At 26.9% G+C, this 23,771-nt stretch overlaps 2 protein-coding genes across 3 annotated transcripts in view; both read left to right on the plus strand.

Annotated features, from left to right (window-relative positions):
* Nucleotides 1-16,022, plus strand: part of LOC117174763 (transcription factor E2F4-like) — a 28,453-nt gene extending 12,431 nt beyond the window's left edge. For both annotated transcript variants that reach the window (XM_033364119.1, XM_033364124.1), the window contains exons 4-6: nucleotides 7,626-7,843; nucleotides 15,187-15,332; nucleotides 15,432-16,022. In XM_033364119.1, the coding sequence (XP_033220010.1) occupies nucleotides 7,626-7,843; nucleotides 15,187-15,332; nucleotides 15,432-15,541 (474 nt within the window). In that variant the 3' untranslated portion in view covers nucleotides 15,542-16,022. The remainder of the gene's footprint in view (nucleotides 1-7,625; nucleotides 7,844-15,186; nucleotides 15,333-15,431) is intronic.
* A 6,272-nt stretch (nucleotides 16,023-22,294) lies between these two features.
* Nucleotides 22,295-23,771, plus strand: part of LOC117170506 (mpv17-like protein) — a 15,105-nt gene continuing 13,628 nt past the window's right edge. The window contains exons 1-2 of the mRNA XM_033357261.1: nucleotides 22,295-22,420; nucleotides 22,536-22,587. The gene's annotated coding sequence lies outside the window, so the exon portion shown is untranslated. The remainder of the gene's footprint in view (nucleotides 22,421-22,535; nucleotides 22,588-23,771) is intronic.

Consider the following 23,771-nt stretch of genomic DNA (forward strand, 5'->3'; position numbering starts at 1 on the left):
AATATACATTTTAATTGAAAATTCATCAGTTTTATTAAAAATTAATTTTTTTTAACTAAAATTGATCTATTTTAGTTGAAAATGCAACTTTTTCAATGAAAAGTTGTCTTTTTTAGTTAAAAATGAAAATATTTTCCTGAAAATTTTTAGTTGAAAAATCATCAGTTTTATTAAAAATTAATTTTTTTAAACTAAAATTGATCTGTTTTAGTTAAAAATTCAATTTTTTCATTCAAAATTTGTCTTTTTTAGTTCAAAATTAAAATATTTAATTGAAAATTTATGTATTTTGTTGAAAAATCGTCTTTTTTGGTAGAAAATTCATCTTTTGGTTTAAATATTCATTTTTTTTCGTTGAAAATTCAAATATTCCAGTGAAATATTCATTTTAGTTGAAAAATCATCAGTTTTATTAAAAATTAATTTTTTAAACTAAAATTGATCTCTTTTAGTTCAAAATTTGACTATTTCGTTGAAAATTCATATATTTTGTTAATTTTTTAAAAGTAAAATTGATCTATTTTAGTTAAAAATGCAACTTTTTTATTGAAAATTTGTCTTTTTTAGTTCAAAATTAAAACATTTCGCTGAAAATTCATGTATTTTGTGAAAAAAATCATCTGTTTTGGCAGAAAACTAATCCAATTGTTTAAAAATTCAAATGTTCCAGTGAAATATTCATAATTTTATTTTAAAAATTAGTTGTCTTGTTAAAAATTCCACTATTTCAGTTGAAGATTCTTCATCTTAGTAGAAAAATCTTCAGTTTTATTAAAAATTAATTTTTTTAAACTAAAATTGATCTCTTTTAGTTCAAAATTTAACTTTTTCATTGAAAATTTATCTTTTTTAGTTCAAAATTCAAGTATTTCAGTTAAATATTTATCATTTTCTTTAAAAAAATTATCTTTCAGTTTGAAAATTCCACTATTTCAGTTGCAGATTCACCATTTTAGTTTAAAATTCATCAGTTTAATTAAAAATTAATTTTTTTAAACTAAAATTGATCTATTTTAGTTCAAAATTCCACTTTTTCATTGAAAATTTGTCTTTTTTAGTTCAAAATTGAACTATTTAATTTAAAATTGATGTATTTTGTTGAAAAATCGTCTTTTTTGGTAGAAAATTCATCTTTTGGTTTAAATATTCATTTTTTTCGTTGAAAATTCAAATATTCCAGTGAAATATTTATCATTTTATTTTAAAAATTAGTTTTTTTTGTTGAAAATTACACTATTTCAGTTGAAGATTCTTCATTTCAGTTGATAATTCATCAGTTTTATTAAGAATAATTTTTTTGGTAACTAAAATTGATCTATTTTAGTTCAAAGTGCAACTTTTTCATTGAAAATTTGTCTTCTTTAGTTCAAAATTAAAATATTTTGTTGAAAATTCATGTATTTTGTGGAAAAATTGTCTTTTTTGGCAGAAAACTAATCCATTGTTTGAAAATTCATTTTTTTTCGTTGAAAATTCAAATATTCCAGTGAAATATACATTTTAGTTGAAAATTCATCAGTTTTATTAAAAATTAATTTTTTTAAACTAAAATTGATCTCTTTTAGTTCAAAATTCAAATATTTCGTTGAAAATTCATGTATTTTGTTGAAAAATCTTCTTTTTTGGTAGAAAATTAATTCTCTGCCTTGAAAATTTGTCTTTTTTTGTTCAAAATTAAAACATTTTGCTGAAAATTCATCTATTCTGTTGAAAAATCGTCTTTTTTGGCAGAGAACTAATCCAATTGTTTTTAAAATTAATTTTTTCCGTGAAAATTCAAATATTCCAGTGAGATATTCATTTTATTCTAAAAAATAGTTTTCTTGTTGAAAAATTCCACTATTTGAATTGAAGATTCTTCATTCTAGTTTGAAAAATCATTAGTTTTATTAAAAATTAATTTTTTAAACTAAAATTGATCTCTTTTAGTTCAAAATTAAATTATTTTGTTGAAAATTCATGTATTTTGTTAAAAAATCGTCTTTTTTTGTACAAAATTAATCTTTTTGTTTTAAGATTAATTTTTTTCGTTGAAAATGAAAATATTCCTCATTTTATTTAAAAATTTATTGTTCTTGTTGAAAAATCCACTAATTCAGTTGAAGCTTCTTCATTTTAGTTAAAAATTCATCAGTTTGACAAAAAATGTAACTATTCTGTTGAAATTTCCTTGTTTTCTTTTTTTTTAGTTTCAAATTCAACTACTTGGTTCAAAATTTGCCTTTTTAGTTCAAAATTAAACTATTTTATTGAAAATGTATGTATTTTGTTGAAATATCGTCTTTTTTTGTAGAAAATTAATCTTTGGGTTTGAAAATTCATCTTTTTTTGTTAAAAATTAAAATATTACAGTGAAATATTTATCATTTTCTTTTTAAAAAATTCATTTGGATTGAAAATTCCACTATTTGAGTTGTAGATTCGTCATTTTAGTTGTTAACAATGATTTTTTAAACTAAAATGTAACTTCCAATTAAAGATTCTATCATTTTAGTTGAAGATTCATTACTTTAGTTAAAAATTCGTCAGTTTGGTTAGAAATTATTTTTTTTTAACTAAAAATGTAACTATTCCAGTTGCGGTTGAAAAAATGACATGTTAGTTCAAAATTAAACTATTTCGTTGAAAATTCATGTTTTTTGTTGAAAAATCGTCTTTTTTGGTACAAAATTAATCTTTTGGTTTGAAAATTCATCTTTTTCGTTGAAAATTTAAATATTCCAGTAAAATATTTATTTTTTTTTTAAATTATCTTTTTGATTGAAAATTCCACTATTTCAGTCGCAGATTCGTCATTTTAGTTGACGGTTTTTAAACTAAAAATGTAACTATTTCATTTTTGGCTGAAAATTGATCTTTTTTCATTAAAAATTCAATTACTTGGTTCAAAATTTGCCCTTTTTAGTTCAAAATTTAATTATTTCATTGAAAGTTTATGCATTTTGTTGAAAAATTCGCCTTTTTGTAAAAAATTAATCTTTATGGTTCAAAATTAATCTTTTGGCTTGAAAATTCCTTTATTTTAGTGAAAGATTCTTGATTTTAGTTGAAAATTTATCAGTTTGAATATAAATTTAACTATTCTGTTAAAATTTCCTTGTTTGTTTCTTTTGTTTTTTTTTGTTTGTTAAAAATTAAATTTTTAACTGTTTCATGTCTAGTTCAAAGCTGATCTTTTTTAGTTAAAAATTAAAATATTTCGCTGAAAATTCATGTATTTTGTTGAAAAATCGTCCTTTTTGGTAGAAAATTAATCTTTTGGTTTGAAAATTGAAGTATTCTAGTGAAATATTTATTATTTTATTTTAAAACATTATATTTTTATTGCAAATTCCACTATTTAAGTTGCAGATTCATCATTTTAGTTGAAGATTCATCAGTTTTATTAAAAATTAATTATTTTAAACTAAAATTGATATCTTTCAGTTCAAAATTCAACTATTTTATTAAAAATTTATGTATTTTGTTGAAAAATTGTCTTTTTTGGTAGAAAATTAATCTTTTTGTTTGAATATCCATTTTTTTCGTTGAAAATTAAAATATTCCAGTTAAATATTCATCATTTTATTTACAAATTTATCTTTCTGTTTAAAAATTCCACTATTTCAGTTGAATATTGTTCATTTTATTTGAAAACTATTATTTTTTTAACTAAAAATGTAACTTTTTCATTTTTAGTTGAAAATTGATCTTTCTTTATTAAAAATTCATTCATCATCATTCATCAAATTCATCACTTTGACAAAAAATTTAACTATTTTGTTGAAATTTCCTGTTTTTTTTTTTAGTTAAAAATTAATAACTTAACTGAGATCTTAACGGTTACATTTTTGGTTTAAAATTGATCTTTTTTAGTTTAAACTTTAACTAGTTGGTTAAAAATTTGTGTTTTTTAGTTTGAAATTAAAATAATCCGTTGAAAATTCATGTATTTTGATGAAAAATCGTCTTTTTTGGTAGAAAATTAATTTTCTTCTTTAAAATTTTACATTTTTTGTTCAAAATTCAATTATTTCAGTTTAATATTTATCATTTTCTTTTTAAAAATTATCTTTTGGATTGAAAATTCCACTATTTCAGTTGCAGATTCATCATTTCAATTGAAAATTCATCAGTTTTATTAAAAAAATTTTTTTTTTAACTAAAATTGATCTATTTTAGTTCAAAATTCAACTTTTTCATTGAAAATTTGTCTTTTTTAGTTCAAAATTAAAATATTTAATTGAAAATTTATGTATTATGTTGAAAAATCGTCTTTTTTGGTAGAAAATTCATCTTTTGGTTTAAATATTAATTTTTTTCGTTGAAAATTCAAATAATCCAGTGAAATATTTATCATTTTATTTTAAAATTTATTGTTCTTGTTGAAAAATCCACTATTTCAGTTGAAGATTCCTCATTTTATTTGAAATATCATCAGTTTTATTAAAAATTAATTTTTTTAACCTAAAATTGATCTCTTTTAGTTCAAAATTCAAATATTTCGTTGAAAATTCATGTATTTTTTTGAAAAATCGTCTTTTTTGGTAGAAAATTAATTTTCTTCTTTAAAATTTTACATTTTTTGTTCAAAATTCAATTATTTCAGTATAATATTTTTCATTTTCTTTTAAAAAATTATCTTTTAGATTGAAAATTCCACTATTTCAGTTGAAAATTCATCAGTTTGAAATTAAAAATAAAATTAAAATTAAAATCAAAATTATATTTTTCGTTGAAAATTCCACTATTTCAATTGAATATTCATAATGTTAGGTAAAAATTCACCACTTTGACAAAAAAATTGAACTATTTTGCTAAAATTTCGTTGTTTTTGTTAAAAATTAATTTTTTAACTGAAAATTTAACTGTTTCACTTCTGGTTGAAAATTGTTCTTTTTGAGTTCAAAATTTCAATTTTTTTTCAAATGTGGAAATTCAACTATTCCAGTTAAATATCCATAATTTTATTGAAAAATTTATCTTTTTGGATAAAAATTCTACTATTCCAATTGAAGATTCTATAATTTTAGTCGAAAATTCAAGTATTAGAGTTCAAGATTCATCATTTTAGTTGAAAATTCATTAGTATGGTTTAAAAATTAATAGCTTTATCAACTAAAAATGTAACTATTCCATTTTTGGTTGAAAACTGATTTTTTAAAATTGAAAATCCAACTACTTGGTTGCAAATTTGCCTTTTTAGTTTAAAATTACGCTATTTCATTAAAAATTCATGTATTTTGTTGAAATTTTAAAATTTATCTTTTTGGTTGAAAATTCTACTATTTCAGATGAAGATTTTTGATTTGAGTTGAAAATTCATCACTTTGATAAAAAATTTAACTACTATAATGAAATTTGTTGTTGTTTTCTTTTTGTTAAAAATTAAGTTTCTAACTGAAAATTTAACTGTTTCATTTCTGATAAAAAATTGATCTCGTTTAGTTTCGGATTCAACTATTTGGTTAAAAATTTGCCTTTTTAGTTCAAAATTAAACTATTAATCTTATTTTTTGGTAGAAGAATAATTTTTTTGGTGTGAAATTTCCTTTTTTTATGTTGAAAATTCAATTTTGATTTTAAAGTTCATTTCTTTTAGTACAAATTTAATTTTTTCTGGTAGAAATATCATTTATTTGGTTAAAAATTCTATTGTTTTGTTGAAAACTTTATTATTTTGTTAAAAATTTAACTGTTTCTTTGAAAATTCTTTTTTTTTGGGGTACAAAATTCATCTTTTTTGTTTTAAATTTCTTCTTTTTTAGTTTTAAAATTGATCTCTTTTGGTAGAAATTTAATTTTTTCTGATAGAAATATCAAATTATTTTATTGAAAATTTAGTTATTTTATTGAAAATTTATTTATTTTGTTAAAAATTGAACTCATTGGTTGAAAATGTAACTGTTTCCTTAAAAATTCGTTGTTTTTTTAGAAAAATCATCTTCTTGGCTTTAAATTTCCTCTTTTTTAGTTAAAAATTTAGTTTTGCTTTGAAAATTCATTTTTTTTATAGAAATTTAATTTTCTTTGGTAAAAATATCAACAATATATATTTTTTAAATTCATTTATTTTGCTGAAAATTTAATTAGTTTGTTTAAAATTCCTGTTTTGGTAAACAAAAAATAATCTTCTTGGTTTGAAATTTCCTTTTTTTTTGGTGTAAAATTTCATTTTCGTTTTAAAATTCATCTCTTTTGGTAGAAATTTAATATTCTTTGGCAGAAATATCAACAATATATTTTTATAGTTTAAATATTTTCCCAAAAATTGAATAAGATTGTTAAAAATTCGTCTTTTGGTAAAAAAAATAACCTTCTTGCTTTGAAATTTCCTCTTTTTGGTTGAAAATGTAATTTTGGTTTTAAAAATTCATCTCTTTTGGTAGAAATTTTATATTCTTTGGCAGAAATATCATCAATATATTTTTATAATTCAAATATCTTGCCAAAACTTTAATAAGATTGTTAAAAATTCGTCTTTGGTAAAAAAAAAATATATATTCTTGGTTTGAAATTTCCATTTTTTGGTGTAAAATTTAATTTTAGTTTTAAAAATTCATCTCTTTTGGTAGAAATTAATTTTTTTGGTAGAAATATCAAGAATATTTTTTTTTTAATTCATTTATTTTGCTGAAAGTTTAATTAGTTTGTTGAAAAATCGTCTTCTTTGGTAAAAAAAAATATATATTCTTGGTTTGAAATTTCCATTTTTTGGTGTAAAATCTAATTTTAGTTTTAAAATTCATTTCTTTTGGTAGAAATTTAATTTTTCTGATAGAAATATCAAATATTTGGTTAAAAATTCTATTATTTTGTTCAAAATTTAATTATTTAGTTGAAACTTCAACTCTTTCTTTAAAAATTGAACTGTTTTGTTGAAAATTTGTCTTTTTTTTTGGAGAAAAATCCCATTTTTATCAACAATATATTTCTATAATTCAAATATTTTGTCAAAAATCTAATAATATTATTAAAAATTCGACTTTTGGTAAAAAATATAATCTTCTTGGTTTGAAATTTCCTCTTTTTTTTAGTTGAAAATTTTATTTCGGTTTTAAAAATTCATCTCTTTTGGTAGAAATATCAGCAATATATATATTTTTTATTCATTTATTTTACTGAAAATTTAATTAGTTTTTTTGAAAATTCGTCTTTTTTAGTAGAAAAATAATCTTCGTGGTTTGAAAATTTCCTCTTTCATCATAGAAATTTCATCTTTTTTCGTCTGAATATCAATGGTTACATTTTTTTTTTAGAGAATTCGTCATTTTATGTAGAAAATTGAACAATTTGATAAAAAATCAAACTATTTTGATGAAAACTGAACTATTTTGTTAAAAATTTTAAAGTTTAATTATTATTTGATCGTTTATGCGACGATTTGGTAGAAAATAATTTTTTTTTATAATTCAATGTTTTGTTGAAAGTAAATCTCGTGATAGAAATATCCTTTTTTTTCTTCAATGGTAGAAGAAATAGTTCCCAATTCATAAAAAAAAAATTTTTTTTAATGTCAAATCTGCAAATCCGGCCTATTTTGAAAAAAATAAAATAAACAATCAACTTTGCGCACTTGTGTCACAAATATAAATTTTTGCACTCCCTTTTTTTATGATTTTTTAAAATCATATTTTACCTTGCAGTTAGAGAACGATGAAGAGGTGGACCTAAATTACGAGGTGTCGTTGAAAAGTCCTTCTGGCGAAATTATGGTTTATGTAATCGAGCAGGAATTGGCCGAGAATTACGAAAATAAGATTCTCGAATTGAGGCTCAAAGAAAAAGTGAAGGGAATAAAAAGGGTCAAGGTAGAAGATGAAAAGAGGGAGGAAGTCAGACCCAACAAAAGAAAAGCTGGAAGGTGAGGCGGACTTTTTTTAAAAATAAATAAATAAATAATTGCTCTTTTCGCACCGGAAATGAGAAATCAACATTTTCGGTCTGCAGTGAGCAAATAGAAAGTTGATCGCAATCGGGGATGGACGATCTTAAAGTCAGATTTGTCCTTTTGGTAGAGATCAGACAACAAAATTATATTTTTTTTATTAACTTATTATTTATTTATTTTTATATATAACCAGAAAAAGCCGGGAAATGTCAGGGATGTTTTTTTAAGACAAGGAAATTTTTTTGGGAGCGTGCCTAATTTTTTGTTTTAAATTGCAATATAATATTCAATAATAATGATTCTTTATTTTTAAAAGTAGATTTATATTTCTAAATTTAACTATTTTGTTGAGAACTCGTTTTTTTCTGTTTAAAATCAATATTTTTTTACTGAAAATTTAACTATTTTATTTTTGGTTCAAAATTGATCGCTTTTAGTTAAAAATGTAAGTATCTGGTTGAAAATTTTTGTATTTTGCTGGAAATTTACCAGTTTTTTGGCAATATTTTCTCTCACTTGACGATTTTTCGTTCAGAATTCATCTTTTTTTTTGATGAAAATTGTATTACTCGGTTAAAAGTCAAACCTTTTTGTTAAAAAATTGTTTTATTTCTTAAATTATATTCTTTTTATATTCAAAATGTAATTATTCCAGTGGAATATTTCATCACTTTACTTAAAAATTTATCTACTTAGCTTAAAATTATTTTTTTCAACTGAAAATCTAACTATTCAATTTTTTGTTGAATTTTTTTATTTTTTATTATTGTTTATTGTTGAAAATTTCGTTTTTTTTTTTTTTGGTATAAATTAATCTTCTTGGTTGAAAATTGAACAATTCCGGTTGAATATTTATTATTTTAGTTAAAAATTTATATTTTTGCTTCAAAATTCAACTTTTTTTATATTTTTAGTTTAAAATTAAACTATTTGGTTGAAATTTTCCTTTTTAAGTACCAAATTGAGTTGTTTCGTTGAAAATTAATATATGTTTTCTTGAAAAATCATATTTTTTGGTAGAAAGTTACAAAATTGAACGATTTCGTTGAAAATTCGTCTTTTTTTGTTAGACAATTAATCTTCTTGTTTAAAAATTAATCTTCTTGGTTGAAAATTCATGTATTCCAGTTAAATATTCATCATTTTAGTTGAAAATTATTCTATTTTTAACTGAAAATGTAACTATTCCAGTTGAAGATTTTATTACTGTAGTTCAAAATTCATCTTTTTGTCAAAAAATTTAACAATTCCAGTTAAATATGAATTATTTTAGTTAAAAATTCATCAGTTTATTTAATAATTGATATTTTTGTTTGAAAATAAATCTATCTGGTTGGACAGTTAAACTATTTTGTTTAAATATGTTGAAACCTGATCTTTTTTAGTTCGAAAGTTGACTTTTTGGTTATAAATTTATATTTTTTTAGTATTACTTAATTATTTAATTATTTATTTAATTATTTAAATCATTCACAATTTTTGTTAAAAAATGTTCCATGGGATAAGGGAGGTTCCACAGTATAAAGGAGGTTCCGTTTGATATGGTGTGTGTCGCAGTATTGAAGGGTTCCTTGTGATAAATGAGGTTCTGTGTGACAAGTGGGGTTCTATTGTATGGTGGAGGTTTGGTGGAGCATAAAGGATCCTGTGTGATAAGGGGGGTTCCGCGGGATAAATTCTGTTCTAAGTAATAAATGAGGTTCTGTGTGATATACAGGATCCCGTTGAATAAAAAAGGTTCCATAAAGTGAAGGTTTCAGTGGAGGAGTTTCTGTATAATTGGTTTACACGGAATAAATGTTCTAGGGGGGAGTTCTTCAAAAAGGTTCTATGGGATAAATTTTCCAGAAGATGAGGTTCTGTATAAAGAAGGTTCCATGAAATAAAGGATGTTTCATGGGATTAATGAGGTTTCGTGCGATATGTAGGATCCTGGGGGGTATTTGGGATCCCGTTGGATAAAAGAGGTTCCATAAAATAAAGGTTTCGGTGGAGGGGTTTCTATATATAGAATAAATGTTCCAGAAGGATTAATTCTATATTCAGGAGATTCTACTGGGTAGAGGAGGTTCCAGGGGATATGTAGGCTCACATGTGGCACTGGGGGTTCCTTGGGATAAATCAAGTTTCATCATATAAATGAGGTTCTATGTTATTGGTTAGGTCCACGAGGTTCCGTGCTATATAGGTTGTTTCATTCGATAAATGAGGTTCCGTGAGATAGGTATGGTTCCAGGGGATAAATGGGGTTCCATATATTATGTAGGATCCTTAGGGGTATTTAAGGACATGGTGAATAAAGAAGGCTCCATGGGATGAATCAGGATCTAAAGGATATGGGGTTCCAAGAAATAAGTGAGGTTCTGCTGTGGGTTCTATATAAATGGGGTACATGCGCTCGATGTTACAGATGCGGAGGTTCCGTATAAAGTTTCGCTGTAAAGGTGGCTTTATGCAATAAAGGGGGTTCTCTGTGATATATGAGATTCCAGAGGAGGAGGTTCTATACAAATGGGATAAATGCTCTAGGGGAGTAGATTCGGTGCAAATGGGGTTCTGCAGAATAGATGAGGTTTTGTGGGGTCGACGTCCCGGGGGTTCTATATAAAGTTTTGTGCGGGGGTTCCATGAGATACATGTTTCGCGGGAGTATGTTCTATATAAATCGGATTTCCGGTGTAAAGGTTCTAAGGAGGAGGTTCTAGATAAATGAGGTTCCATGAGATCAAAAAAGGTCATGTGGGATAAAAGTGTCAGGTGAAGAGGTTTTATATAAGTGTGGTACATGAGATAAATTTACCAGATGAGAATTTCTATATAAAAAGAGACTCTATCGGATAAGGATTCCAGAGGAGGATGTTCTATGTAAATCGGATTTCTGGGATAAAGGTTCCAGGGAGGAGGTTCTTTATAAAAATTCGATATAAAGAAAGTTTAATGGGGTAAATGGGGTTCCATGAAATAAAGAAGGTTCTATGGGATAAAGGTCCCAGGAAATGAACCAGCAAACATGGTTACAGAACAGATCTGTAACTGTTCTAGAACACAAAATAACGTTCTAGAACAGGTTACATACATGTGAGTAACTATGTCATTCCCCATACGCTAGAACAATTCTGTAACAGTTCTAGAACGCAGTGACAACCGATCTGTAACATTTCTAGAACAATTCTAGAACTCAATTACAAATGTTGTATAACAAATCTTTAACAGATCTAGAACGCGATGACAATCGATCTGTAACAATTCTAGAACTTTGGTACGCTGCATTGTAAAAATTCTAGGGCAATTCTATAACAGTTCTATAACAATTCGATAACAGTTCTAGACCTGTTATTTATCAAATATGTAACAGTGTTATGTACCCCTCAAAGCAATAGGATGGTCCCGGGATAGTCGATTTGACCCCATTCATGTCGTGGGTTATTCCAGGGATAACCCGTCGGAATATCCTGCGAGGCGGAAATTTTGAAATCCCCATAAATATATTTTGATCCGGGATAGCGCGTACGCAGTCCTGACTAACAAAAATTATACTTCCGAGATATCCACTTCAGGGATATTTGAAAGGGTCAGCTCTACCATAGTGTTAGCGGACTAATCTTTGTTCCTAATTTCTTCTAGAACATACTTGTAACAGGGTTCCAGAACTTCGATACAACGCCGCTACGGCCCAGTTCTAAAATAATCTTGAAACAAATATTATAGAGCGTATGTGGCCAGTTTGTCCTAGAACAATACAATAGCAACTGTTACAAAACAGTGCTGTTACACAGTTCAAGAACAGTTCTGTTACAATTTTATCAGAATGTTCTAGAACACTGTTACTTTTTTGTTCTAGAACAGTTCGGCTACAATTTTGTCACAGTGTTCTAGAACGCTGTTACCTTTTTGTTCTAGAACAGTCCTGTCACCATCTTGAACAATTGTTATAGAACACAGCTACATTTTTGATCTGAAATAGTTACAGAACGTGTTTTCTGGGGAACTTCTATATAAATACGATACATGGGATCAATGTTTCAGGTGGCGAGGTTCTACGGGATAACGATTCCACGGGAGGATGTGCTATACAAATGGGATTTCTGAAATATAGGTTCTAACGAGAAGGTTCTATATAAAGAAGGTTCTATGACAGAAAGTAGGTTCCGCTGGATAAATGGGGTTCCGTAAAATGAAGAATGTTCTGTGGGATAAAGGTTCCAGGGATAAGATTCTGTGTGCAATAAATTCAATGGGATAAAGGTTCTGTATAACTGAGGTTCCATGGGTTAAAGTAGGTTCCATAGGGTAAATGTGTCAGAGGGTGGAGTTCTGTATAAACGAGGTTCTATTTGATAAAGCAGGTTTCGTGGGATGAAGAAGATTCTATGGGATAAAGGTTCCAGAGGAAGATGTTCTATATGAATGTGATACATGGGATAAATGTCTTTATAGGTGGGATTTCTGGGATATAGGGTCCAGAGGGGAGGTTCCTCATAACTGAGGTTCAATGGAATAAGGGAGATTCCATGGTATAAAGTACGTTCCATGAGATAAAGAAGTTTATATGGGATCAAGATTTCAGGGGAGGAGGTTTTAAATAAAGGAGGTTCTATGCGTTTAAGTATGTTCCGTGAGATAAACGTTTTATTGAATAAGGGTTCCAGGGGAAGAGGTTCTATATCAATGTGATGCGTGGGATAAATGTTCCAGGTGAAGAGGTTCTATTTAAAAGAGGTTCTATGGTTTAAATATTCAGGTTAGAATGTGCCATATAGCTGGAATGTCTTGGGGAAATGTTTCAGGTGATGAGGTTCTATATGATAAAGGAGGTTCTGTGGTATAACGAATGTTCTGTGGGTTAAATTTTTCATGTCTGTATATCACTTTTCTACATAAATGAGGTTCCATTAGGGGTTCTATTGGATCAATGTTCTAGGTGAAAATGTCAATGTTCGATGCAAATGTGGTTCTGTGGGGTATATGGAGTTCTGTGTGATAAAAGATGTTCCATGAGATAAATGGGGTTCAATGTGATAAAGAATGTTCTATGAGCTAAAGGTTCTAAAGGATGATATCAAAGTTCTATACCAAGGAGATTCCATGGGATAAATAAGGTTATATGTGGTAAAGGAGGCTCCATGGGATGAAGTAGGTTCTGTTTGATAAATTCGGTTCTGTGTGGTACAGGAGGTTCTATGGGGTAAAGTAGGTTTATGAGGCAAATGAGGTTCTCTGTGCTAAAATGGGTTCTATGAAATAAAGGTTCCAGGTGGAAATATCAATGTTCTATATAAACGAGGTTTTATGGGATAAGTTAGTTTCGTTGTAGTAAATGAGGCTCCATGGAATAAAGTAGGTTCAATGCAAAAATATTAGGTTCTATATCATAAGGGAGGTTCTGTGAGATATATGGGGTTCTGTTAGGTAAAGTAGGCTCTATGAGATAAATGACGTTCTGCGTAATAAAAATAGGTTTTATGGGATAAATGTACCAGGTGAGAATATCAATGCTCGACATAAAGAAGGTTCCATGTGATAAATTAGGTTCTATCAGATAAATGAGGTTGGGTGTTATAAAGGATTTTCCGTCCGAAAAATGCAGTTCTATGTGATAAAGTAGGTTCTATCAGATAAATGAGGTTCTGTGGCGATCAAGGATCTGGATGAGACTATCAATGTTCTGTATAAAGGAGGTTTCATGGGGTAATTGAGGTTCTGTGAGATAAATGTTCCAGGTAAGAATAGCAATTTCCTGTGCAAAGGAGGTTCCATGGGATAATTGAGACGCTCTGTGACAAATGGTGTTCTATGTGATAAAGGTTCCAAGTAATGATATTAGTGCCCTATATAAAGGAGGTTCCATTGGATAAATAAGGGTTTATGTAATAAATGGGATTCTTTGAGATAAATGCCTTTATATGTGATAATGGAGGATCTATGGAATAAAGTAGGCTTATGAGACAAATGAGGTTCTCCGTGCTAAAAGAGGTTTTATGTGATAGATTTTCCGGGTGAGAATATCAAATTATTCTCTATACACGAGGTTCTATAAGATGAGTGATTTTCTATGTGATAAATGAGGTTCCACACGATAAAGTGGGTCCTGTGTGAAAATGAGGTTCTATGTCATAAGTGAGGTTCTGTGAGATAAATGTTCCAGGAAATAATGTAATCTCATGTGTGAAGGATGTTCCACGAAATCAACGAGGTTCTATGTGATAAAGGTTCCGAGTGATGATATTGGTGTGCTGGATAAAGGAGGTTCCGTGTCATAAATGAGGTCCAATCGTATAAAGGAGGTTCTATGAGATAAATGTTCCAGATGATAACTATATGTCCTATATAAATGAAGTTCCATGGACTAATTAAGGTTCCGTGGGGTAAAGTAGGTTCTATGTCATAAATGAAGTTCTGTGGGATAAATGATGTTTCATTATATAAACGAGGTTTTATGAGATAAAGTAGACTCCTTGGTCTAAATGGGGTTCTAGGTGATAAAGGTTCCGCGTGAAGATATCAATGTTCTGTGTAAACGAGGTTCCATGGGATAAAGTAGGTTCCGTGTGATAGATGAGGTTCAATGCCATGCATGAGGTTCCGTGAGATAAATGTGGTTCTATGTGATAAAGTAGATTCTGCGTGATAAAAGAGGTTTTATTGTCTAAATGTTCCATGTTGGATATTTGGTGTTCTATGTAAACGAGGTTCCATGGGATAAAGTAGGTTCCGTGTGATAGACGAGGTTCAATGTGATACAGGAGGTTCCGTGAGATAAATAGGCTTCTATGTGATAAAGTGGGTTCTGTTGTGATAAAAGAGGTTCTGCTAGATAAATATTTCGAGGGCGGATATTGAGGTTCTATGTAAACGAGGTTTCATGTGATAAAGTAGGTTCCGCGTGATAGATGGGGCTCAATGTGATACAGGAGGTTCCGTGAGATAAATAGGCTTCTATGTGATAAAGTGGGTTCTGTTGTGATAAAAGAGGTTCTGCTAGATAAATATTTCGAGGGCGGATATTGAGGTTCTATGTAAACGAGGTTTCATGTGATAAAGTAGGTTCCGCGTGATAGATGAGGCTCAATGTTATACAGGAGGTGCCGTGAGATAAATGTGGTTCTATGCGATAAAGTAGGCTATGTGTGATAAAAGAGGTTCTGTGGGGCAAGTGCTCCAGGCGAGGGTAATGAGGTTCTGTGTAAAGGATGTTTTATGGTATAAAGGAGGTTCCATGCGACAAAGGTTCTAGGGGGATAGATATGTATGATACCGAGATATGGGTGGAGTCTCGTGAGATGAACCTAAAAATGTACAGTGCATTATTGTTTAAGGCCACCAAAGATTCCAAAAGTGGAAATTATCTCCGAGGACGAGGAAGAAGAGTCAGAATCGGACGCCAAAATCATCTTACGAGATATTAACATATCAGCTGATTTTAAACGAAGAAACTTTGAGATTGACGACTTTTACTCGGAGAGTAAGTTTAAATGGAAATAGAAATATATGTTAAAATCTTGAATTTGATTAGATTTTTGTATTTTGTTTGCTTTTTTTTTTTTTGTTTTTTCTTGTTTAGTTTGCGGGCCATTGGTCAGGCTGAGTCCGCCTCCAGGAGAACGGGATTATCGGTTCAACTTGGGAGAAAGTGAAGGACTGTGTGATCTCTTTGACATTGCTGCCAATTGAGTTCAACTTTGTAGACTTATCTAGAGTAAGCTTTGTCCATATTTTTAGTGATTTCTTTTATTTTATTTTATTTTATTTTTTTTTTAACATATATATAATCAGCGATTTCTGTCGATATCTGTACATATTTTTCAAGTTTCAAATTCCACTTTTCTCGTGTCGACTTTCATTTCCAGTAGAGTATTTCTGTAAAAAGAAAGTTGTAAGATAACTGATGATATTTTCGTAAATCTTGATTATTCTCCGTTTTGGTGTGAGGAAGTCTACTGTTATTTAATGTAATTGTGAGATGGAGATTGGAGGAATGATCAAAAGGAGTGTACATTTTTCATGATTGATAATAACTAATCAATGGTGATGTTTTCTTTTTTTTACGATTTCATCGAGATTTGTGTACAAATGTGGGCGATGACTTATGCAACGTCTGAGATGAAAATGAAATTTTTTTTGATTGATAGAAATAAAGACTTTTTGAAATTTTGAAAGGAATTTTTTTAAAAATATTATTTGTATGAGGTTGGAAAAGGAGATGAGTTGAATTTTCAACTAAGAAGAATAATTTTTTTCCACAAAAAAATTGAAAACAAGTTTTCAAACAAATGAAGTAAATATTCAACAAAATATTTAAATTTTCAACACAAGCATATAAATTTTCAACCAAAAAGACTAAATTTCTATAAATACGATTTTGGAGAAAAAATGTTGTTAAATTTTAGTTGAAAAAAATTATTTTTAATAAAAGAAATAATTTTAAATCAAAGAAAAATTGTTATTGTAATGGAATTTAAAAACTAATAATTGAGTTTTTTACCAAAAAGGTTATATTGCTACTAAAAAGAAGACAAAATTTTTAACGTAATAGTTCAATTTTCAATACAAGCAGATTAATTTTTTACCAAAAAAATCAAAAATAAGTTTTCTAACAAATAAGATTAATCTTCCACAAAATAGTTAAATTTTTAACAGAAACAAAAAGATTCAAACAAAAAGATTAAATTTCTATAAATAAAGTTTTGGGAAAAAATGTATTCATATCTTTAGTTAACAAAGAAAAAAAACTAATTTATAATCAAAGAAAAATTAATTTAAAAAAATTGTACAAAAAAATAATGTTTAACAATATACATGAGTTTTTAATCAAATATGAAAAATCAAAGATGAAAAATATAATATTTAAATTGTTAATTAAAAACTTTCAAAGAAAAATTAATTTTTTAAAAATTTACAAAACAAAAAATCATGTTTAACAAAATACATGAATTTTCAACCAAAGATTTATTGCTACCAAACAAAGACCAAAGTTTTAACAACCAATAGAATAGATTTATTTTCAGTTAGAAAAAAAAATTTTATGCAAATAAAATAAATTGTCAACTAAATAGTTGAACTTTTAGTCAAGAAAAATCGACGAAAATTGGAAGAGTTAAATTTTTAGTAAAAAAAAAAAAAAATATCAATAAAAAAAAACTTATTGTCAATCTGAGAAAAAATATTAACAAATAATAGAATTCTTTAACTTTCAGTTCGATTTTTCAGTTCTTAAGCAAATAAAATAAATTTTTAACGAAATAATTAAATTTTCGACCAAACAAATAAATTTTAAACAAAAAAAATTAAATGTCTATTAAAAAACAAATTTTCGATGAAAAATGGAAAATTAAAATTTGTAATGAAATAATATAATGAAAAAAATAATAATTTTCTGCTAAAAAAGATGCGTGGTCTAACAAAATACATAAACTTTTAAGTAAATATTTGAATTTTCAACCAAGAAGATTAATTTTTTAACCGAAAAAACTTACGATAAACTTTCAAGCAAATAAAATAAAGATTTCACAGTATAGTTATATTTTCAACACAAACAAATAAATTTTGTACCAAAAAGATAAAATGTTTAGAAATAAAACTTTGGATAAAAATTAAGTTAAATTTTTATTTTAAAAAATTTTTTCAATAAAAAAAATAACTTTCAATCAAAGAAAAATTAATTATCATGAAAAAAAATTTTACAAAACAAATGTTTAAGAAAATAAATGAGTTGTCAACCAAATATTTTTATTTTTTAATTGGATTTTCAACGTAAAAGTTTATATTGTTACCGAAAAAAAATAAAATTTACAGCAAAAAATACAATAATTTTATTCTCAGTTAGAGAAATAAGTTTTTATCCAAATACAATAAATTTACCACGCAAAATGGAATAGTTAAATTTTTAGTTAAAACATTCAATTTTCAACTAAAAACAATTTTTTAACAAATAATAGAATTGTTTAATTTTCCGTTAGAAAAATATTTTTTTCAGCAAATAAAATAAATCTTCAACAAAAAAATTTAATTTTCGATCAAACGAATGAATTTGAACCAAAAAAACGAAATGTCTATCAAAAAAGGAATTTTTGATGAAAAATGTAATATTTAAATTTTTAGTTGAAAAATTTAATTAAAAAATAATAATTTTCTACCGAAAAGTTGCATTTTTTACAAAATGCAGAAATTTTAAAGTAAATATTTGAATTTTCAGCCAAGAAGATTAATTTTTAACCAAAAAAACTTAAAATAAGCTTTCAAGGAAACAAAATAAATATTCCACAAAATAGTTATATTTTCAACTCAAACAAATTAATTTTCTACTAAAAAGATTAAATATTTATACATACAATTTTTGACAAAAAATGTAGTTGAATTTTTATTTTAAAAAAAAAATAATTTTCATTAAAAAAAAAGTTTATTTTCGATCAAAGAAAAACTAATTTTCAATAAAAGAAAATTTACAAAAAATTAATTTTTAACACAGTACTGGAATTTACAACCAAATATTTTAATTTTTAGTGGAATTTTCAACCAAAATAATTAAAAACATTTTTAAAAAATCGACGAAAAATGGAATAGTTAAATTTTCAGTTGAAAAATTTAATTAAAAAAAGCTAATTTTCTACCAAAAAGATAAATCATCAACAAACTACAGAAATTGTTAACAGAAAAAGTTAAATTTTCAACCAAGAAAATTAATTTTCTACCAGAAAAAAAAATGTTTCAATAAGTATCTAGAAGATTTTTAATAATTTTTTTTTATTTCGTAGGATTTCAAAAATTCTAATCTTTTTAAAAGTTGCTTAGGACTTTTATAACTTTGAAAGAAATAAAGAAATATTTATACATTTTCGGAAATGTTCCCAAGTTTTTGAAGCATTTTGAGAAATTTTTCTAATTCTCTTGAAACCTTTCTAAATTATTTTAGAGCTCCTAAAGCTTATTTTTGAAATCTTTAAAAATCTGCATTTCTAAAAATCTTCTAAAGTTTAAAATTCTTTTTTGAAGATTTTCAATTCTACTAGAATTGAATTATTTAAAACTTGCACACTACTATTAAGGAAATTCTTTTTCCATAATCTTTAAAGATTTTTTAAATCTTTAAAAATAATCGTTCAAAGTAAATTTTATGAAATAAAAAATAATTTAATTTTTCCTGGGAACCTACAAACCATTTTTTCAATTTTATAAAAACTTACAAAATTCTTTAAAAATCTTTACAATGTTGTATTTTTTTTAATCGTCTTAAAATTTCTAAATATGTCTTGAACTTACTCAAATTTGAAAGTACATTTTTTTAAAAACATAAACATAAACTTTAGAAAAATGCAATCTGAACAGAATTATTTTCTATTATGAAACAGTAATTTAGAATTTTAATTTTCTCTTCTATGAATAATGTTTAGAAACGTTTAGAAATAAATTTTATGATGAATAACAATTATTTTTTTATAATATAATATTAGACTTTTCAACCGTAAATAATGAACTATAAACAGGAAAAAAACTAAATATGGAAAATAGGATTTTTTATGATTTATAAACTAAAGAACAACAGTTTAAATAAACATTGGAGTTAATTTTTATTACTTTTAAAATACCTGGTTAAAAATGGGAAATTTAATTGAATTTTACATTGCACTTTTTTCTTAATTTGAACTATACACTTTTTTGACATTTTTTTACTAAGGATTTAACTTTTTCATTTTTATTAGAAATTATCTTTTTTAGTTGATCATTTAACTATTTGGTTGAAAATTGGACTATTTTACTAAAAATTCGTTTTCTTTTTAAGTTATTTTTTTTTTTCAACTGATAATTAAACTTTTCTATTTTTTCGAAAATAGATCTTTTTTAGTTAAAAATTCAGAGAATTTCAGGAATTTAGAGAATTCCAGAATTTACGTATAATTTAAGGATTCAGGGAATTCCAAAATTTCATAGAATGCCAGGAATTCAATAAATCTATATAATTCACGAGCTCCAAGTATTTCAGAGAAATGCAGGAATTAAAGAAATTCCAAGAATTTTATAAATCCATGGAATTCAAGTCTTAAGGAATTCAAAGATTTCAGCGAATTCCAGGAATTAAAAAATTCCAAGAATTCAGAGAAATCCGAGAATTCGATCAATCCATGGAATTAATATTTCAAAGAATTCAAAGATATTAGAGAATTTTCGCAATTGCAAAAGCCTATAGATTTCAAGATTTAAGACATCAAGGAACTTCAAGATTTCAAAGGATTCCGGGAATTCGATAAATCCATAGAATTTAAAGCCTCAAGAAATTCTAAGATTTCAGTGAATTCTAGGAATTCAGAACATTGGAAGAATTCAAAGATTTTAAATGAATTTCAGGAATTCTAAAAGCATATAGAATTAAAGATTCAAGACCTCGAGCGATTTTAAGGTTTCAGAGAATGCCGGGAATTCGATAAATCCATAGAATTCAAAGACTCAAGGAACTCTAAGATTTCAGAGAGTTCCTAAAATTTGAAGAATTCCGAAAATTCCAAGAATTCAGATAACTGGACCAATCCATGGAATTAATATTTCAAAGAATTCAAAGATATTAGAGAATTTCAGGAATTGCATAAGCCTACAGAAATCAAGATCTTGAGGAATTTCAAGATTTCAGAGAATGCCGGGAATTTGATAAATCCATAGAATTCAAAGTCGCAAGGAATTATAAGATTTCAAAGAATTCCAGGAATTCAAAGCAAATCCAGAATTCATACAAATCCTAGAATTCCAATAATTCAGAAGATTTCAAGAATTCAGAAAATTCCCAGAATTATGAGAATTCTAAGGTGTCAGAAAATTTCAGGAATTCCTTGAGTCTGTAGAATTCAAGATTCAAGACCTCAAGGAATTTCAAGGTTTCAGAGAATTCCGAGAATTGGATAATTCCATCGAATTTAAATTTTCAAGAAATTCTAAGATTTCAAGAATTCAGAAAATTCCATGAATTCGATCAATAATGGAATTCATATATCAAACGATTCAAAAATATTAGAGAATTTCAAAAATTCTATGAGCCTACATAATTCAAGGTCTGAAGGATTTCCAAAGTTTCAGAGAATTCAAAGATTTCGACAAACACAAAAAATTCAAAGCCCCTAGGAATTCCAGGATTTTTGAGAATTTAAAATAATAACAAAATATCAAGAATTCCAAGAATTTTAATAATTCAGAGAATTCCAAGAACAAGAACAATTTAGTGTAATTCATGCCTCCAAGAATTTAAAGATATTAGAGAATTCTAGGAAATCCATAAACCAATAGAATTGAAGGTCTCAAGATATTCCAATATCAGAGAATTTTATAGAATTCCAAGAATTCTATAAATTCACAGAATTATTAATATTATAAATAACAATAAATTTATTAGGAATCAAGGAAGAATTTGATCAATCCATAAAATTTATGTCTCTAAGTTATGTCTTATTTATTTATGTATTTCCAAGAATTTGATCAATTTATTGAATTCATGCATCAAAGAATTAAAAAATATTAGACATTTCCAGGAATTCCTTAAACCTACAGAATTCAAGGCCTCAAGGAATTCGAAGGTATCAGAGAATTCCAGAAATTCGATAAATCCATAGAATAGAAAACTTCCAGCATTTCCGAGAATTCCCAAAATAAAAAAAAATCCTATATATCAGAGAATTCCAATATAATTTCAAGAATTCTATAAACTCATAGAATTATTAATATACATAATAAATATTCATGGAAATCAAGGTATTGAAAGTTTTCAAAGAATTTCAGGAATTCTGTAAATCCATAGAATTCAATGCCTCAAAGAAGTCCAAGATTTCAAAGACTTCGATAAATCAAATGGAATTCAAGGAATTACAAGATTCTAGAAAATTCCGGGATTTCAAGGGATGGATATAATTTACGGAATTCAAGAGATTAAAAATAAATCTCAAGAATTTCACGCAAATAAAAAAAAATACAAAGAACTCGAATTAAAAATAATTTTATAAAAATACTAAACTTCTCTTTAATTTTACATTTAGCGCGGCGTATGTCTACTAAAACAAAAGAGGTTCTTCACGTATAAAAGTTCTTGTTTATTTTTCGCTTTTTGATTCAATCAACAAGCTATGCCATAAACACAAATATGTAGATTAATTCCCGAAATTCTATAACCAATTCTTTCGAAGTACGCAGCTGGACCTCTTCCTTTTATTAGAAGGTATCAAAGTTCAGCTTGAAAAAAGGCGCGTCGCAACTCGGCAAGCCTTCGGGTATCTTCGACGCACGTGCAGTCGATTGCGCCAGTCCGATGGGAGAAGGCGAAGGAGGGGAAAGAAAGAGAGGGAAGAAGTTTCGAATGGATGTGGAGTCAGCTGAGCATGAGCTGACACTCTGACAGTCAAGGCCGGATAAGAATGGATCGTTTCGTCATCCTCTCGCCAGTCTTTTTCGACTTCAATTGCCAATATGCGCGCGTTTCCCTCTAGACAAAGTATTTCCTGATGTGTCCAAGACACTGTCACCTTCCGCAAGTTTTGCGATCTCTCTCTCCCCTTCAAACAACGTCTCCGCGGATCAAAGGTACCTTTTCCTTTCCTTTCCTTTCCTTTTTTTCTCTTATCAGCAAATCGTAAAAATCCACTTCCAGTGACTTTCCCCACTCCAGGACTCATTGTTTCAATTGTGCGTGTTTCAGCTCAACTGGATTCCAGCAGCGATCTTTCAAAATTAAACAAACTCAACAATAAGTAAGTGTCAGTGTCAGAGTAATTTTTAAAATGTCAGATCGGAGATTGAAAATTCGTCTGCTAGAAAACGTGCTCAGTGACATTTGTCATTTTTTCTCTACAGTGCAGTGTAATGTTCCATGCACATTTCTGATAAAATCTGATAAAAATATCGCGGATATCAGTGTGGAATTTAAAAATATTTAATGATTCATGATTAAACTATAGGGGACATTTTTGATAAAATCAGATAAAACTATGTGAGAAATTTCTAATAAAATTTAATAAAACTTTGTGGAATCTCAAAATATTTTAAAGGTTTCTAAAAAATTAAGATTTCAAAATATTTCATAAAAATTTCAAATTATTTAAAAATTTATGATTAAACTATGTGGAAATTTTCAGATCAAATTTAATATAATTATGTGGGACATTTCTAATAAAATTGAATCAAACTTTGTTGGATTTCAAAACATTTCAAAGGGTTCAAAATATTTTAGAAGATTTCAAATAAATTAATTCTTTTGATTGGAACCATACGGGGCATTTCTGATTAAAAACAAATGAAACTGTGTGATACAGTTATAATAAAATGTAATAAAACTTTGGATCATTTCTGATATAATCTGGTACAACTTTGTGTAGAATTTTTAATAAAATGTAATACAACTATGTGGAATTTGAAAACACTTAAGAGATTTCAAACGATATCACAATGTTTTAACATATTTTACAAAGTTTCAAATAATTTAATGATTTCTTATGAAACTATTTCGGACATTTCTGATAATCTGTGACAAAATACTAATGGGGAACTAGTGATGCAATACTAGTGGGACAATTATGGTACTAGCTTGACACTTCTGATAAAAATACTAGTGTGTCACTTATCCTCAAATACTAATGGGACACTTCTGATAGAATAATAGTATGCCACTTCTGATAAAGTACTAATGGGGAACCAGTCATGCAATACTGGTGAAATACCAGTGGTAAAATACTAGCGGGACACTTATGATAAAATTTTAGCGGGACGACAATGATTAAATTCTAGTGGGACACTTCTGATACTAGCATGGCACTTATAATAAAATACTAGTGTCTCACTTATCCTAAAATACTAATGGGACACTTCTGATAGAATAATAGTACGACACTTCTGATAAAGTACTAATGGGGAACCAGTTTTGCAATACTAGTGAAAC

This window comes from Belonocnema kinseyi, chromosome 1 (genome assembly GCF_010883055.1).
Source record: "Belonocnema kinseyi isolate 2016_QV_RU_SX_M_011 chromosome 1, B_treatae_v1, whole genome shotgun sequence".
NCBI lineage: Eukaryota > Metazoa > Arthropoda > Insecta > Hymenoptera > Cynipidae > Belonocnema > Belonocnema kinseyi.